The sequence below is a fragment of the Poeciliopsis prolifica genome, unplaced genomic scaffold, assembly GCF_027474105.1.
Source record: "Poeciliopsis prolifica strain line A6 unplaced genomic scaffold, Auburn_PproV2 SCAFFOLD045, whole genome shotgun sequence".
NCBI lineage: Eukaryota > Metazoa > Chordata > Actinopteri > Cyprinodontiformes > Poeciliidae > Poeciliopsis > Poeciliopsis prolifica.
This window is the reverse complement of record NW_026562420.1, coordinates 4,272,554-4,288,164: the sequence shown is the minus strand read 5'-3', so window position 1 is coordinate 4,288,164 and position 15,611 is coordinate 4,272,554. Positions and strand designations below refer to the sequence as shown.

At 38.5% G+C, this 15,611-nt stretch overlaps 1 protein-coding gene across 1 annotated transcript in view; it reads right to left on the bottom strand.

Moving 5' to 3' along the window:
- Nucleotides 1–15,611, bottom strand: part of frem1a (Fras1 related extracellular matrix 1a) — a 54,890-nt gene that overhangs the window by 5,129 nt on the left and 34,150 nt on the right. The window contains exons 21-32 of the mRNA XM_055056558.1: nucleotides 15,231–15,375; nucleotides 15,003–15,144; nucleotides 14,188–14,383; nucleotides 11,024–11,288; nucleotides 7,534–7,951; nucleotides 7,193–7,394; nucleotides 5,393–5,537; nucleotides 5,167–5,296; nucleotides 2,518–2,590; nucleotides 476–625; nucleotides 189–397; nucleotides 38–85 (exon numbers count right to left, since the gene is read on the bottom strand). Of these exons, the coding sequence (XP_054912533.1) occupies nucleotides 38–85; nucleotides 189–397; nucleotides 476–625; nucleotides 2,518–2,590; nucleotides 5,167–5,296; nucleotides 5,393–5,537; nucleotides 7,193–7,394; nucleotides 7,534–7,951; nucleotides 11,024–11,288; nucleotides 14,188–14,383; nucleotides 15,003–15,144; nucleotides 15,231–15,375 (2,123 nt within the window). The remainder of the gene's footprint in view (nucleotides 1–37; nucleotides 86–188; nucleotides 398–475; nucleotides 626–2,517; nucleotides 2,591–5,166; nucleotides 5,297–5,392; nucleotides 5,538–7,192; nucleotides 7,395–7,533; nucleotides 7,952–11,023; nucleotides 11,289–14,187; nucleotides 14,384–15,002; nucleotides 15,145–15,230; nucleotides 15,376–15,611) is intronic.

The following is a 15,611-nucleotide window of genomic DNA, read 5'->3' as shown; positions in this document are numbered from 1 at the left end:
TGATGTAACACTGGAATCAGCTGCTGCAGCTACTTACTGTGTAAACCACATCTGTCTCATTGTGGAGCACCGATGAAGGGGCAATCTAAAAAAAACCCACAAATATGTTTGCAGATTAATCTGTTCTCAGGAACTGGTCATATAGGGTTGAGGATGTGATAAACTCAAAAGGTGACTGAAAGGCTTACAGATTTGCGATTGCTCACAACTCTGAGTATCTTCTTAGGGAAATGTTCTTGTGGTGATGAGATGCTGTCTTCTCCGCCCCATATGACGGATTGTGTAGTGAGAGGAAGTTTCTCCAGATGAATGGATCCATGCTGGGGATATGTATCTGATTGAATCGCTTTTCCTCCTAGAAGAGGAGCTTGTTTATTCTGATTTAGCCAGCACTGTCCTGTCGATTAGGATTTACAAAGTAAGTCAGATTTTTTTACAAGAGAAAATGTTGGTTAGTAAAATGTACATCTCTTACCATTTCCTGAGTCTCTGATTGTGAGTTCAGCCTTGCTGATTCTACCTATTACTGTGGCTTCAGGAGAAACTAGCAACACCTCAAACCTTTCATCTGCCTCCTCAATGTGGTCTTCAACTATCTCAGTTTGCCAACTTTGCTTTGCCACTCCTATAGAAACAGAAAAAAAATGTTTGAGAATTCAAACAGGTAATGTAGTGATATGCAGTGCATCACAGAAGTGAGTACACCCCTCACATTTCTGCAGATATTTAAGTATATCTTTTCATGGGAACACACTGACAAAATCACACTTTGACGCAATGAAAAGGAGTCTGTGTGTAGCTTATATAACAGTGTAAATGTATTCTTACCTCAAAATAACTATATACAGCCATTGTCTAAACCACAGGCAATAAAAGAGAGTACACCCCTAAGAAACTACACCCCTAAATATCCAAATTGAGCACTGCTTGTCATTTTCCCTCCAAAATAGAAGTATGTTCAGTTTTCTAGTGCAGCTCTCAACACTGTCGCATACTGGTCACTGAAAGTTCCAACATAGCATCTCATGGCAAAGAGCGCTCTGAGGATCTTAAAAGATGAATTGTTCCACTACATGAGGTTACAGGAGGATTGCTAACACCCTGAAACTGAGCTGCAGCACAGTGGCCAAGATCATCCAGCATTTTAACTGGGTCAACAGATCTTGCGTTTGTCATCCAAAGAAGCTCAGTGTACATGCTCAGTGCTCAGTCCAAATACGGTCCAAATACTGAAAGATAAATGCAGGAGTGCTGTCAGCATTGCTGCAGAGATTGAAGAGGTGGGAGGTCAGCCTGTCAGTGCTCAAGACTGTATGCCGCACACTATATCAAATTAGACTGCATGTCTGTCACTCCGTCTTCTGAAGTCTGTACACAAGAAAGCCTGCAAACAGTTTGCTGAAGACATGTCAACAAAGGACATGGATTACTGGAACCATGTCTTGTGGTCTGGTGAGACAAAGATTCATTTGTTTGGTTCAGGTGGTCTCAAGCATGTGTGCCAATCTGGTGAGGAGTAAAAAGATGCATGTGTGATACCTACCATCAAGCATGGTGGTGGGAATGCCATGGTCTGGGGCTGCATGAACAGGTGTTGTGAAGTTACATTTTATGAACTCCAATGAAATGGAGTGTCACGATAATGATTTCTGTGAAATACAGAAGCAGAGCCTGATCCCCTCCCTCTGGAAACTGGGTCACAGAGCAGTGTTCCAGCATGATAATGACCACAAACACACCTGTAAGATGACCATTGCTTTATTGAAGAAGCTGAGGGTGAAGGTCATAGACTGGCCAAGCATGTCTCCACTCCTCAACCCAATAGAACATCTTTGAACATGTCTCATCGAGTGCAAAGTTTGAGACTTTGCGCTCCTCCACCGTAAGGCGCACCATCTCTGTGACGTCATCATGGAGGAGTGGAAAAGCACTTCAATGACAATCATTGAAGCTCTGGTGAACTCCATGCCCAGGACAGTTAAGGTAATTTTGGTAAATAATGGTGCCCACACAAAATGTTGACACTTAAGGAACTTTCACTAAGGGTTGTACTCTCTTTTGTTGCCGGAGGTTTAGACATTAATGACTGTATATAAAGTTATTTTGAAGTAATAATAAATTTACACTGTTATATAAGCTACACGCAGACTACTTTTTATTGCGTCAAAGTGTGATTTTGTCAGTGTTGTCCCATGAAAATATATACTTAAATATCTGCAGAAATGTGAGGGGTGTACTCACTTTTGTGATGCGCTGCATATTAAAACAAATGCTGGTTTTAGATAATCCAATTCTTGAAGAAGTTATTGCGGTTACTATTACCCACTAGTTAGTGTTGTAGTATTTGAGACCAGTTTTGAAAAATCTCATCCTCACTAGGGAATGGATGAATGGATGGATGGATGGATGGATGTTTAGTAGACACTACAGATGTATACTTTGACTCATGTACAAACTGTAATTGATAAACACCTCTTTTGTATTTTAAAAGTATAATATAAGCTGCTTGAAAAGTACCTGGATCAAACTGGATCAGGGAGGAAGGATCTGCACGGAAATCTTTCCCAGCATTTGCAGTCCCTTCGATTATCTGGAAAAGAAACGACAACTTCACTATTACAGCCATGTTCAAACTAGTGATGCACCAAGCCGATCTATTGAAACTCTTTCTATGCCATGTGTTCAGCATAAGTGTGGTCCACAAAACCAAAAAACAACTGACCCAGGATGGGCAAACGGAACCTCGGAAGGAGGGCCAGAAACAAAACAAAAACAAAACTGGAGTAAAGAAAGTCTGATGTTCAGGCACCGAAGGAAAATGAGTCTGATGTCCTGGCAATGAAGGAAACAAGAAAATCCAATGTCCTGGCAACAAAGGAGACGAAAGAGTGTGATGTCCAGCTGCCAAAGTTGGTGCAGGAACCTTGGGGGTCGCTGACGTGGGAGCTATGGCCCTGGACACAGGCAATGAGGGAGCTGAGGTTTTGAACGTAAGCGATGAGGAAACTGGGGCTTCAGAAGGAAGGCAATGAAGGAGAGCCCACAAGGATCCATAAAGGCTGGCTGTGTAAGAGCGGAAATACTTTCTACCTGGAGGCTGCAGGGACTTGCAACGGGGGTGGCTAGAAACTTGGGAAATTTGTTGGGAGGCAACAATAAGTTTCACATTTTAAGTAAGGACATGGCTCATTAACATCTATAACACAAACCCACCATAACGATTCTGGTGAAAAGAAAACACGAGGCCTGCTCATAGGAGGAATTAATATCTAAAGGAATAAGTTTCTCGGAATGAGTTGCATGGCTTCGTTTAATTTGTTTATTTTCAAAAGAGCTCAGGGTTCACAGACAATTCTATAACAAAAGCTAATAAGATAGAAGGTTGTATATGTTATCCATCCATCCTTCGTCTTAACACCCTTGTCCCCAATGGGGTTGGAAGGGGTGCTGGTGCCCATCTTCAACTAATGTGGTGAGAGGCTGGGTACACCCTGGACAGGTCGCCAGTCTGTCGCAGTTGTATATATTATATATGACTCTATGCCGTGAATAGTATTTTGCATTGTTTGAACACATTAATTCTAACTCTCCTCTTTGTTTATTATTTAGTTAGCATTCCTAACAGCAGTTTCTGAACCATTTGACTGAGGGTTTGTTGCTGTAACAAGGTAAGACCTTGTTACAAGGTTCCACTGTAAATCCACTGGATGAAAGTTGAGGCAGAGTAAGGTGGAAACAGCAATGGTTCAAGAAGGCACCTGGCTGGAAAGATTACTGGATTTTCTTGGAATGGTCACAAAGCCTACAGTGATTCTGGAGGACAACAAAGGAGCCATTGCAATAGCAAAGAATCCGGTGGACCATTCAAGAACATAGACATTCGTTACAATTACATTTGTGAGTGTGTGCAGAATGGTGAAGTCAAGTTAGAATATTGTCCAGGTATCTTGACAAAACCTCTTGCAAGACAGAACTTTGAGAATTTTAGAAGACAGATTGGACTTTTTCCAAAGTAAATCTATGGTAGAATGTCTTGCTTTGTAGTGTTCATTATATAGTTGACATTGTTTAACTTTATATGTCAAGATGAAAAATAAACCATAAACAGAAAAGGGTTGAGTTGAAAGTATTTCAGCACATCTTGTGTCTTAATACCATTGTAAAAAAAATTAAGTGGGAGTGTTGAAATAAGAAGCAATAATTTTGTTTAATGGTTAATGGAGAGGCCGTTATGCAGACCTCTGCTGTGTCTTCTGTGTACAGCAGTTGTTTTGTGTACTTCTGAGAAAGAAAAGAAAATGAATGCACATTGAAACGCCTGTTCTCTTCAGAGCAGTGTGCAAAGTCCAAAAGGCCACATATCAATCCCCAAAAGTGCTGTTGAGCATAACTAATTCTGTGTTTTCTTCTATCTCTTTTAGATAGAAAAGAGATAGAAAAGATAAACGAGAGGAAATTACATGTTAGGAAACACTCTCAAAGCTAAGGTTAAAGAAAATGAGACACTAAGGAAACCCTCTTCTCGGTGTAGCTTAGACAGAGGCTAAGAAACAAAATTACAAACTGTTCCTTGATGCCATTTTGTCCCACTAGCTCCTGAAGTAGTATGAGAAATGGACCAGCTGTATTTTGGTATTAATAAATGAATTCATGAATTCAACTCACTGACTCTTCTTCAACCTCATACATCAAGAACTTAGGATGGAGAAAGGATAATTCTCCATAATACCCAATACAATACCACAATACCCTAATACACCCAAAACTTCTTGTGTGCAAATTATTGATATGCAAATTAATACTTAAAGTGCAGTGCTAAATAAAGTGCAACAAGTACTGTTAAAGTTATATACAGTGACGTAAGTAAAAAATAGTTCCAGTAATGAAAATATCTTCATTACAGTTGCAGTTTATTTTTGCATGTTTGACTAAGATAGTCAACCTATTGTTTTTGTCAGTTTAAGTTTCTTTATTTTTTATAATAATAATAATAGTGATATTATAAAATAGTACTTATCAGCTAAGTACTATTTTTATGTATCGGATATGAATCTCTATTGGCTGATATTGAACCTCATTTATTTGTATTGTATGGGAAGTGAACAAAGTGGATCAAATAGCTGATTGGTTGCATGACCATGGGTTTTAAAAACCAATGAATTTGACCTTGACAGTGACATATGATGATTCTGCTAAGTTCCCATTTCGAATGATGTCCAGGGACATTTTTCCCAGCTCCTCACATGACAAGGACTCAGAAAGGGAAAACTCCACTGTACTCCATCGGAATTCAAGTCTGCAAAGACAAGGAACATACATGGAAAACATGCGAGAGCGAATTTTGTCTATCACCTAAAACAATACATTGAAAATGAAACTGAGCATAACTTACATGTGAGAGGGCCCCATGTTGCCAAAAGGATCAGAGACTTTGAACTCCAGGCTGTCTGACAGAAACTCACCACGCGAATTGATAATATAGGCTATAGTTCTTTTGTTAAGCTCAATCTGAGGGAAACGCTGTGACACAAACATACCTGTGAAGAACAATGAAAGAGTGTTATCTGAATGAAGCTGCAGGGCTGCATATCAACTGGTCATTTTTATACCCTGATTCTTCAACTACTGTAGATTAATTCATTTTGATGTACTTTTTAATGACAACGATAAATATAGTACAGTAGACACCTGCTGATTCACCCAATTGTAAAATTTTCCATGTAACATTTGGGGTTCCATTTATAAAGTCACAGTCAAAAGTTAACAGCCATAATTCGGATTATTAAGTCATATTTTCGTCATGTTATCTGAAAGCTAAAGAAACATTTAGTTTGAAATACTTAGCTCCAATTTAAATCTTTAGTTCAAAACTAAATATTTAGTTACTGTTGAAATAGAATTTTAAGTTAGCACAATACTGCACAGGATAGTTTTTGATACATATGAAATATAACATAGAAAGTTAAAGTACACTCTATGTTCATATAAATTTAGATAATACTAGATGGATTCTTGGAGGAGGATTAGACAGAAAACACAGACCTAGACTCCTTGGATCTCTTTAGATGGGGAGCCTGTCTGCCAGGCAATTAACAAATTCCTGAGCATGGTTCAAAAGTTCACTAGGATCTTAAAACTTTTTATAAATAATTTTATCTATATTAGAATTAACTATATTTCTTTAGTCATGTTTTTAATTAGTTACTTATTAGATCCAAATTTATAGTCATTATTTAGCATTACATTTATGCAAGCTTGGTTAAAAATACAAACTACTTTCTTGTGGAAACATTTTGAGGCAGAGATAATACTGCAGCTGCAATCATATATCAAACTGGACAGCAGCTGGTACGAGAAGACTGGGCCGTATATCTGCTTTTGGGGCTCTTTAGCAGGAGGTAATAAAATTAACATTAAGACAGCCCACACAAAGGAAAAGAACACACCTCCTAATGCATATATTTAAATGAGGAGAATACGCATTCTATAAATGATTTGTTTTACAGCAGAAGTTCGAATCTCTTTGTGCTGAGTGAGAGTTTCCCGGAGGATGCATCTTCTGTTATTCTTTTGTCTTTTTTACTCAGTTCTTTGTCTCCGTTTTATCATGTCTTGGACTTTTTGATAATTAGGTGAGATGCTTGTTGTAACATTCTGAACTGCATTGAATTTCTCTGGATAAAACTCTGAATATCTGAAGTCTGACGTATGATTGCTCTTTTCTCTCTGCACACTTACACAGACACAGGAATTCGGGACAAAGAATTAATTAACGAGCTAAATCAAGTTACTCCTCTTTTTAATTCTTAACATTACCAAGCTAAATATGTATCTCCAAAATTAGTCAGTGAGCAAGCTAACTAAATATTAAGCAAGCTTGTAGTTTTACTAGCTCAGAGCTAGCCAAATACTTGAGAGCTCTAGACTGTGTGACAGAAACTCTTCATGTGAATTCATAATATTGGCTATAGTTCTTTTGTTAAGCTCAATCTGTAGGAAGAACGTTGGCAAATTTAGTTAACGGAATATTTGACAAATATTTAGCTAGCTCAGGGCAACTAAGGCAGGATCACTATTTATTTGCCATAAGTCTGGTCTAAAAAAAATCTAAACTGAAAAGTACAAAATGGCAGAAAGGGGAAGGGACAAGCATCCAAATGCAGGGCAGGTAATGACACATAATTATTCTGACCTGTGGTAATGTTTTCAAGGTAGCCAAAATATGGTGGACGAACAATGCAGAATATCAGCTCCTCTTCTCTGCTACCACTATCCTGAGCCTTCAGCTCGTGAGAAGTCACAAAAATCACATATCTGCCATCAGGTAAAAGCTCTGGTTTCCAAAGTGGAACTAGCCTTATTACTTCTGGTGAAGATTTATCCAAAGGCTTGATCTGAAAATAGAACCAGAGGACTATGAGGCAAGACTATTTTGTCCATTGGGAAGCTTTTAGAAATCTACATTCCTAACAGAGGATAAATATGTGATACCAAAATCCTGTAAAGTCACAAACTGGGTTCATTATCCCCTACCTGAATGGTGAAAAACACCGGCTCTGTTTGCAGCTGTCCTTCGAGCAGAAAGCCTCGACTGGAGGAGTCGGATGCTGTGAAAGCAAACCGGTCAATCTGTGATGGTCCTCCATCATGTCTATATGTTACCTCCAGCTCCTTTATGTGTTTCTGTGTGAAGTTTGAGCCAGCAGTCAGTGTGACACCAGCTAGTACCAGCTTCCCGTACTGTGGAAGCTGTCGCAAAACAAAAGTCAGAGCCGTGGGTGGAGTGTCAGGGTCAGATAAGGAGAGGAGTTCCGGACCAAGTATCATGGCAGAACCTTGTGGGACCTGGAGACCTTTGTTGGATGTTAGCGATGGCAGAACACGATCCATAATTTCCACGCACAGCTCAAAGCTTCCATTTCGGCTAGTTTTACCATTGCTTATAACAAATCTGTGAAAACATACAGCAAACTGGGTGTTAGCTCACAGAATCTGGCCAAAGACGAACTTACCAAAGCAGTAACGTTCTTTGACTGAAACCTATGTGTGGAATTTGATTTAGGTTATGATGCACTGATGCACAGTTAGTTCAAAGTGAAAATAGATTCTTGATATTTGGACTGGAGTGTTGTCATAAAATTACAAGTAGTTAGTTAATTAGCTAGCCCAGACTCATTAAAAGAAAACTACAATCACCCTGCAGTTTGGCTTATTATCCAGTCCAGTAGCTTATTAATATAATCTGTTAACATGTTTCTTTTTGGGGGCCATGCACACAAAATGCTTTCTCATAAATTATTAAGTGGTGGAGGCTTCCTCACCACTTGAGAGCTAGTTATCAATCCCATGAGAATCTTAATTAGCCAACTGTCATCCACAATGGCAACTGAAACCTCACAGGTTTGAAATATTGTGTCATATTTCAATACTTAAAATCATCATATGCATTTTGAAATCATCCAAGGCAACAGTACTAGAGTACACGGGCGGAAATCCCGGGGAGTGTTGGGGCATCTGGATCCCCCGAATCTTGGAAAATCTTGGAATTGCCCCCCCAGACCCTTTACAAAAAAGATCAGAAAAGAAAACTTTGTGTTGAAACAATATCAATATGAAAGGTGAAAGAAACAAAGAATGAAGTAAATCCGCCATTCAGCAAAGAAAAAAAAAGAATTAATTTGTAGGTTCAGTCCAAAATATATGAGTGGTACAGACTCCTTCAGAGCTGCTAAAGTGAGGCGCTAACTGCGGCTCTGCTGCACAAAAAAATCCCTTCAGAAAGTAAATACTTAAAGCAAAAGTCAAGTAACACCTTTGATTTACTTTTACTGCCCAATCGGAAGAAACACATTAACAGTAAAAATTAGGCCGCAGTTCATTATTTTATTACTTCAGCTGAATCATGATAAATCAAAACAACAGGTAATTGCTCTCTTGGGCATGATATGACTTTTCTTTTTTTTACCAAAACTACTGTTACACATTGGAATAATTTGGACATTTAAAATGAAGCTTACTAAAAGTTTCAAAATAAAAGCCATAAGATTAGTTTCTAGCTAGTGCATCGCCATAGGAGGTGCAATATTAGCTTGCATTATCATTAACATTAGCACAAACATTAGCATTTCACTATCCCCCACCAGTGCACCACCATAGGCAGTGCAATAAGTAGCCAGCATTATTTTTTTCTGTCAGGTGGCTAATGCTCTAAGGAAAAAGACTAATCTTAAATAAGCTTTTAGCTATTTTTCTTACTTGTTAGCAATTTTTAGTATAATGAATGGAGTAAGTCAATTACAGACAAGATGCTAGTGATCCCCCACATGCTACTGACAGTATTCATGCTAACATTAGCATTTTGGCTAATTTGGTGCAAGTCCATGTTAGTGAACATTCTTGTGATTTTCCACATGACACTGTGTAATTTTTTTAGCCAATCCTCGCATTGAAGCTAATTTTTAGCATCAGAACGCTGGGTCCAAAGTGACGGGCACACTTTGGCAGGCCCCGCTTAAATTTCTTCAGGAATTTTCTATAGTTAAAACTAGGTTTTATTTGTAGCCTTAAATTTTTGTAAAGGTGTGGCAGAGATTATATCCATGCCACTGAATCAAGCTCATACCTAAATATTTCAATTTTAGTTTCACTTTTATGGGTCTTAATAGTTTATTTACTGAGAAAAATACATTTGTGCATTACCATTAGTTAGTTTTGGTCTTGCAGCTTGAAACATTAAAAAAAAATTTTAACCACATTTTACGTTACATTTCACTATAACTTTGCCGACCCCTCCGAAATTGTTCTTAAAAAATTTCCCTACTTAATGTCCCCCCCAAAACTGAAATGGTATTTCCTCCCTTGTACAGTACTTGTAGGGTTCCGGGGTTTTTCTGTTCTCCTTTTTTTTTTCTTTTTTCCCCGTTCTTTTCCTTGTTTGGGACCTGCTTGTGGTTCACTGGTTGTCCACCAGATAGCACCAGAGGCTGTCTACCTGGAGAGGTGTGCCCATGGTTCTGCACACCTGTTGGTGATTATCTCATCATCTTCTGGAGGTAAAAAGACACTGACTGCCAGTACTTCAACGCCTGAGTGTTTCACCAGCATGGTACTCTGAGTCCCCTGGAGCCAGTCTTTGAGTTTTTCTTTCTGATTTTCCTCTGAATAATTCCACTGGTTTCCCGAGTCTCCTCTTCTCCAAGATTCTCTAGTTTTCTCCGGCTGGCAGTGAGACCATTCCCTCCGCCATCATTGAAGGCAGAATTTACCTGTCCACCCTCCTCCACAGCCTCCTGGACATTGGACCCCATTAGCCCTCTCACCCCTCTGCAACCTGGATCTACAAGTATTGTTCAGCCAAACAAAACCCGGAACCCGCATTTTAAACCGAGATCATCTCTGCCAAAAGTAAGAATAGATTTTCTCCTCTTGCATTTCCTATTTCCCATTTGCCTTGAACTCACCATTTCCTCTCGCTGTTCCATAGTGAACCACTGTCTGCAGAATCCCCCCATTGGACCCAAACCACATCATTATCTTTATCTGGTTATTTTTATCAGAAGTCAGAAAGTAGATAATGAAAGAGAGGAAAGACAACTGGCAAAGGACATCAGGCCAGGACTGGACTGGTGAGGTCTGTGTCGATGACTAAGGCCTCCATACTTGGATTATGCTTCACCCCTTAAGCCCAAAGTGGATGTGTTTTACTTTGCCACTGTGTCAGTCATTACATTCCTGTCACATTGCTGGGGTCAAACAGTCGGAGATGCAGTCACAGACTCACTAGAGGTCTGCAAGGCCCCTTTAACTTAAACGTGTTCTTATTGCTCTGTACATTCTTTGCTTTCTATCAAATCAGATGCCAAATCAGAGGATTTTAAATGAATTGCTCATAAAAACAGCTTGCATTTCTCCAAAGTTACACACAGTCAACTACTGAGTAGGCTTCTTTGTTGAGAAATGTTGTGCCCTTACATATTCTGAGATCTCATAGTACATTTAAAAGCTTATGGGTATTCACACTTACTGAAAGTTTTCTATTGCTTTGCTGGCTTGGTTGTCATGGACGTAAGCAACTAGGTTTGCTGCAATGTCCATTTGGCTGAAGGTGGAGATGATCACTCCTGGATGTGTGATGTACTCTATGTGCCCATGAACAGGTGGGTTGGTTATAACATACAGAAGCTCCTCTGGCTTGTCTGTACCATCTGTGGCTAGCAGAACATCAGTGGTGAGAACAACACGCTCCCCATGGCTGACATTTACTGGTTTCACAAAAATGGCAATGTTTTCTGAAATCACAAGCATAAGAAATATTAGTTAGAATTAAAAGCATGTCTGTGTACAAAATGTATCCCTATAAAGCATACCTACTGTGGTTCCACGAAAACTCAACACAAGACTTTGCTGGTAGATGTTTCTATAAATTAGGTTGTGTATTTCTAAAGTGCATTAAAATTGTGTGAAATGGGATATTGAAACTCCATTTGTTGCTTACTTTAGAGTCAACCCACATCCCTGTGTGTCTATAATACAGTAAAATTGATGTGCAGGATCAGAGCATATAGCGTCAAAGACCCTACTACTGTGTAGTGTTGCCTGTTTTAGGGCATAGGGATAGGGCATGGTATGTATTGGCAAACCTATCCCCAGGACCAACTTCCCAACTGGCCCTGTCCTTTTCCATAGAGCACTGACTGGGGCTTTGAACTCCCCAGAGATCACTGCCAAAGAAAAGCCCCAGCTCTGACCACCCTTAAGATACGAGAGTATGGGGAGAACTCTGGCCAGCGACACATGGTGACCACCAACCTACATCCCAAAACCCAAGGGTTCCTCAGATAAACCAGGAGTCCAGTAAAAAGCAGACCCTGTCAAGTTTCTCTTGGTTTGATTTCACCGTGCATTCCCAATTTGAAAAGGATTATCTTTTTTGTGAAATATAACTGGGGTTCACTCAAGGAGTCTTCATTTTAGTTATATTTATTTTTATATGATGCTCCAATCATACAGGTGAAAACCCTCAAAAGAAACAGAAACATCTAAATTACATTGTGAACTCAACAGGACAAATACACTGTGAAAACTCAAAATACATTTGCACTGATTTAAATCATTTAATTCTACAATATAATAAATATTAAGCATTTTATAGTAAAATTAAACAAATAAATTAGCATTCTCTATCAATATTTGTTCTGCTTTAACTAATAAACACCAAGTGCATATAAATATTTACATTTTTTTTTCATTAAAACAATCAAACAGTTAGAGTCCATGTAAAACAATATTAGGAGCTTACCGGCTGTCCTTCACAGTTTTTTAAAGATTTGCACAGTTTGTTCCTTGCATGTGATCAGCACTGTTTGTCACACATGCTGTGCCACTCTCTCAAACAAGAGTGAGAGGTCAGCCACACCTAAAATACACTTTTCCGATTGCCAGGAGATTGACTCCACCTGGTTCTTATCTGTAGCAGGAGGAGCATAAAGAAGCAGCAAAAGGGGAGCGGCGTCTTGGCAGTTCACCAGAACAGGCCCTGGTCAACATCCCAAATAAATAACCCCAAATTAAGCTCCTCATTTGTTGTATTCCCTTTTAGGTATTTATTGCATTTACATAATTTTATTTTGTACAATATATGATGGACTACTGGTGTTTGATTTAATGCTTTTATTTTGATAATACCTTCTGCTGTTTATATTGTAGAATGGCAGGTTAATGACAGAAAAGGAACAGAAAACAAATTGCAACAAGGTTGCAAAATGTACGCTGTCATTAGAAGTCCCCTTGATAGAGGCATAAGGTATGTTTATTTTGTAAATAAGAACATTTCTTTTATTGATTGGATGGAATTGTAAACTTGTTTATAGTATACAAACATTAGGGCATAGTTTTGAATTAGAGTTGATATGTTTAGTAGTTATGTTTTGGTTGATACGTTATGGTCGTAAAAGCGTCTTTTTGTAGATTCCACTGTCTTTTTGTGTGTGTGCTTGTGCATACTGCTGTTACGGTGAAACACAGGGTTTACTCCCAATAAACCTCAAAGGATTTTGGCTTTACTGATGACAACCCCTCAAAATCCTTCATTTGAGGGGGGGTCTGCTACACTCACTCACTCCCCCCCAACTTTCACCTAAGCACCAACAATATTTTTTACAACAATATTGTGAAGTTCTATTAATTTAGTTAAATTCAGAAAATTAAAACACAGGTAGTCTTATGCACTGTATAGCAGAATGCATTCTTTGTCATACTGAAAAGCTGCCTAAGAATACCAAATATAGGTGTTTTTTTTTCTGCCAAAAATTGATTAAGGCCTGTTTCTTGCCAGTGAAATGCAATTTCACCTAAAGTGATAATAACATATAGATATGGTTAATAGATTTGTTGTATCTAAATAAATAAATGTGCTTCAATTCCCTTCTGTGTTTTTATTTAGGCGCCATTATAGGACTGACATAGGAATCCTTATAGCATATCAATTTAAACTTTCCTTTAAATTTCTTTTAAAGGAAAGTTTCCCTTTAAAAATAAGGAAAATTATTTTAAAAATTTCTCTTAACTGTACTGCACATACGGGACACTTTCTGGCTGTTGCCCATTCACACTGGTGAACACACGCATATGTTTGGCAGTGTGAACGGCCCCCGCAAAAAGAAATCCGATTTCACAAAAAAAATCTGAATTGGCTCACTTCAGGCTGCAGTGTGAAGTGTAAATGTGAGCGTGAGAAGAAGTTCTGAGTACAAGTGTTACAAAAGAAAGAAATGAAGTCCTGGTTTCTAAATAAAAATGTAAGCAAAAGTGTTAAACGTTTTCAACAAAAGACATGAAGTACTGTTTTCAGACTAAAAATGTGTGCTCTTGGATTATGGCAGAAAAATTCCTGTATAGGAAAGAGGTTTACTGCATCACAGAATCATTCCAGTTTACTCATGACTGTGACCATTTGACAATAGTTAATATAACTCTGGTCTGCATAGCTCTTCTGCCTGTCTAGTTGAATAAACAAACTGGATACCATAAAATATATCCTAATTACCGTCACATTTTCTTTTAGGATGACGTCTTAAACACTATTGTAGCTGTGATGCCTATGCATACTGGATACCAGAGGAATATCAATAGAAAATAATTTTATCTCAACCCATGTCTAATCAAGAATGTAAGACTAAATTCCGTTACCTTTCTCCAGCTCTTTGACAAAAATCTGAAAGTGCTGTGGTGGTGATTGATTCTTTCCGTCCATCAGGCGGAAAACAAAGAAGTCCTGTGTTTTAATAGCATGATGGCCAGTGTGTTTGTAACGTAGCAGGTTCATGTCCACCATGTCCTGAGAACATCTCCTCTCAGGTGTGAGTGTCACCCACTTATTGGCTTCCTAAAACAGACATAAGTAATGAGAATAAAGAGCCCTTCAGTTAATCTCTTACCAGAGGGCAGGACTTATCATTAGGCAGTCTCAATAAATATACAATTCAAATAGTATACAGTTTTTACATGTTTATTTAACAGGGTAGATACAAAGGCAATCAGTGAATCATGAGGGTTTTTTAAACTCCCAGTGCAAATTTGTGATTTGTGTTGGAGATTTTTAGGTTATAAATGATTCTTAGGTTATTACAAATTTCTTCTAATGGCAAAATAATGCACTTTTTGTTTTGTGTTTTTTTTGGAAAACACAAAAAACCACAATAGTTTTTTGACTATTGCTGACAGACTACAGACTGCAGACTGACAGATGCTGGAGATTGTACCAGTCACCGTTAGTCCTTCTCCAATACAAACCAACATATAAACAATGCTGGTGATTTCCCTTACCAGCATTTAGTCCTTCAGCTCTGGAGAGGATTGGTAAGGAGTCATTCATTTGATTCAGGTGTGTTTAAGAAGGGATGGGAATTTGGATCATATTGTATAACTTTTATTTCTGAACATCTGTGTTACATGTTACCAAACATTGGCAAAACATGTTTGAAATGTTCCATCACTGCACTAACCTGAAGTTGAAGTATTCCTTGGGTTGGAACATGCTCAAAAATGTACATGATTTCTGTGCTGGGTGTATCTTTGTCCTCTGCAAACAATGTAATGCTAGATATAACTTTGGCTTCTCCTGGTTTCACCTCCAGTCCATTGTTCCTGCAGCCCACAGTGTCACTTTTCCTCTCAACAATCACATGGAAACTGACTTGAAACAAGAACTTTAGAAAATATGTTTATCCAACCTGATCACATGAGGCTCTTCGTCATTCACTGGCACCACTTCAACCATCACCTGTCTTTGGAGCTTATGTTTGCCATCAGTCAGTTGAATTATAAAACTGTCTTTCATTGTTTCACTGTCATCATGCAGATACACTAGATCCAAACCTGGCATAAGATTGGGACACAAAATTAATATGATAGAAAGAAAGAGAGAGAAAACAAGCCTTAAAATAGTAAGCTGCTCTTTTAAAGTGTTTAACTCTGTCCGTCTGAAAATGCAGGATTTAGAAATGGCGGCAGCTCTTTAAAAATCTCAGCATTAAGTGCAACCATTTTCTACAGAAGGCATGGGGTAACTTGTGCTTTAGAAATGGCCAGCTATGTTATACATGACAGTTGCT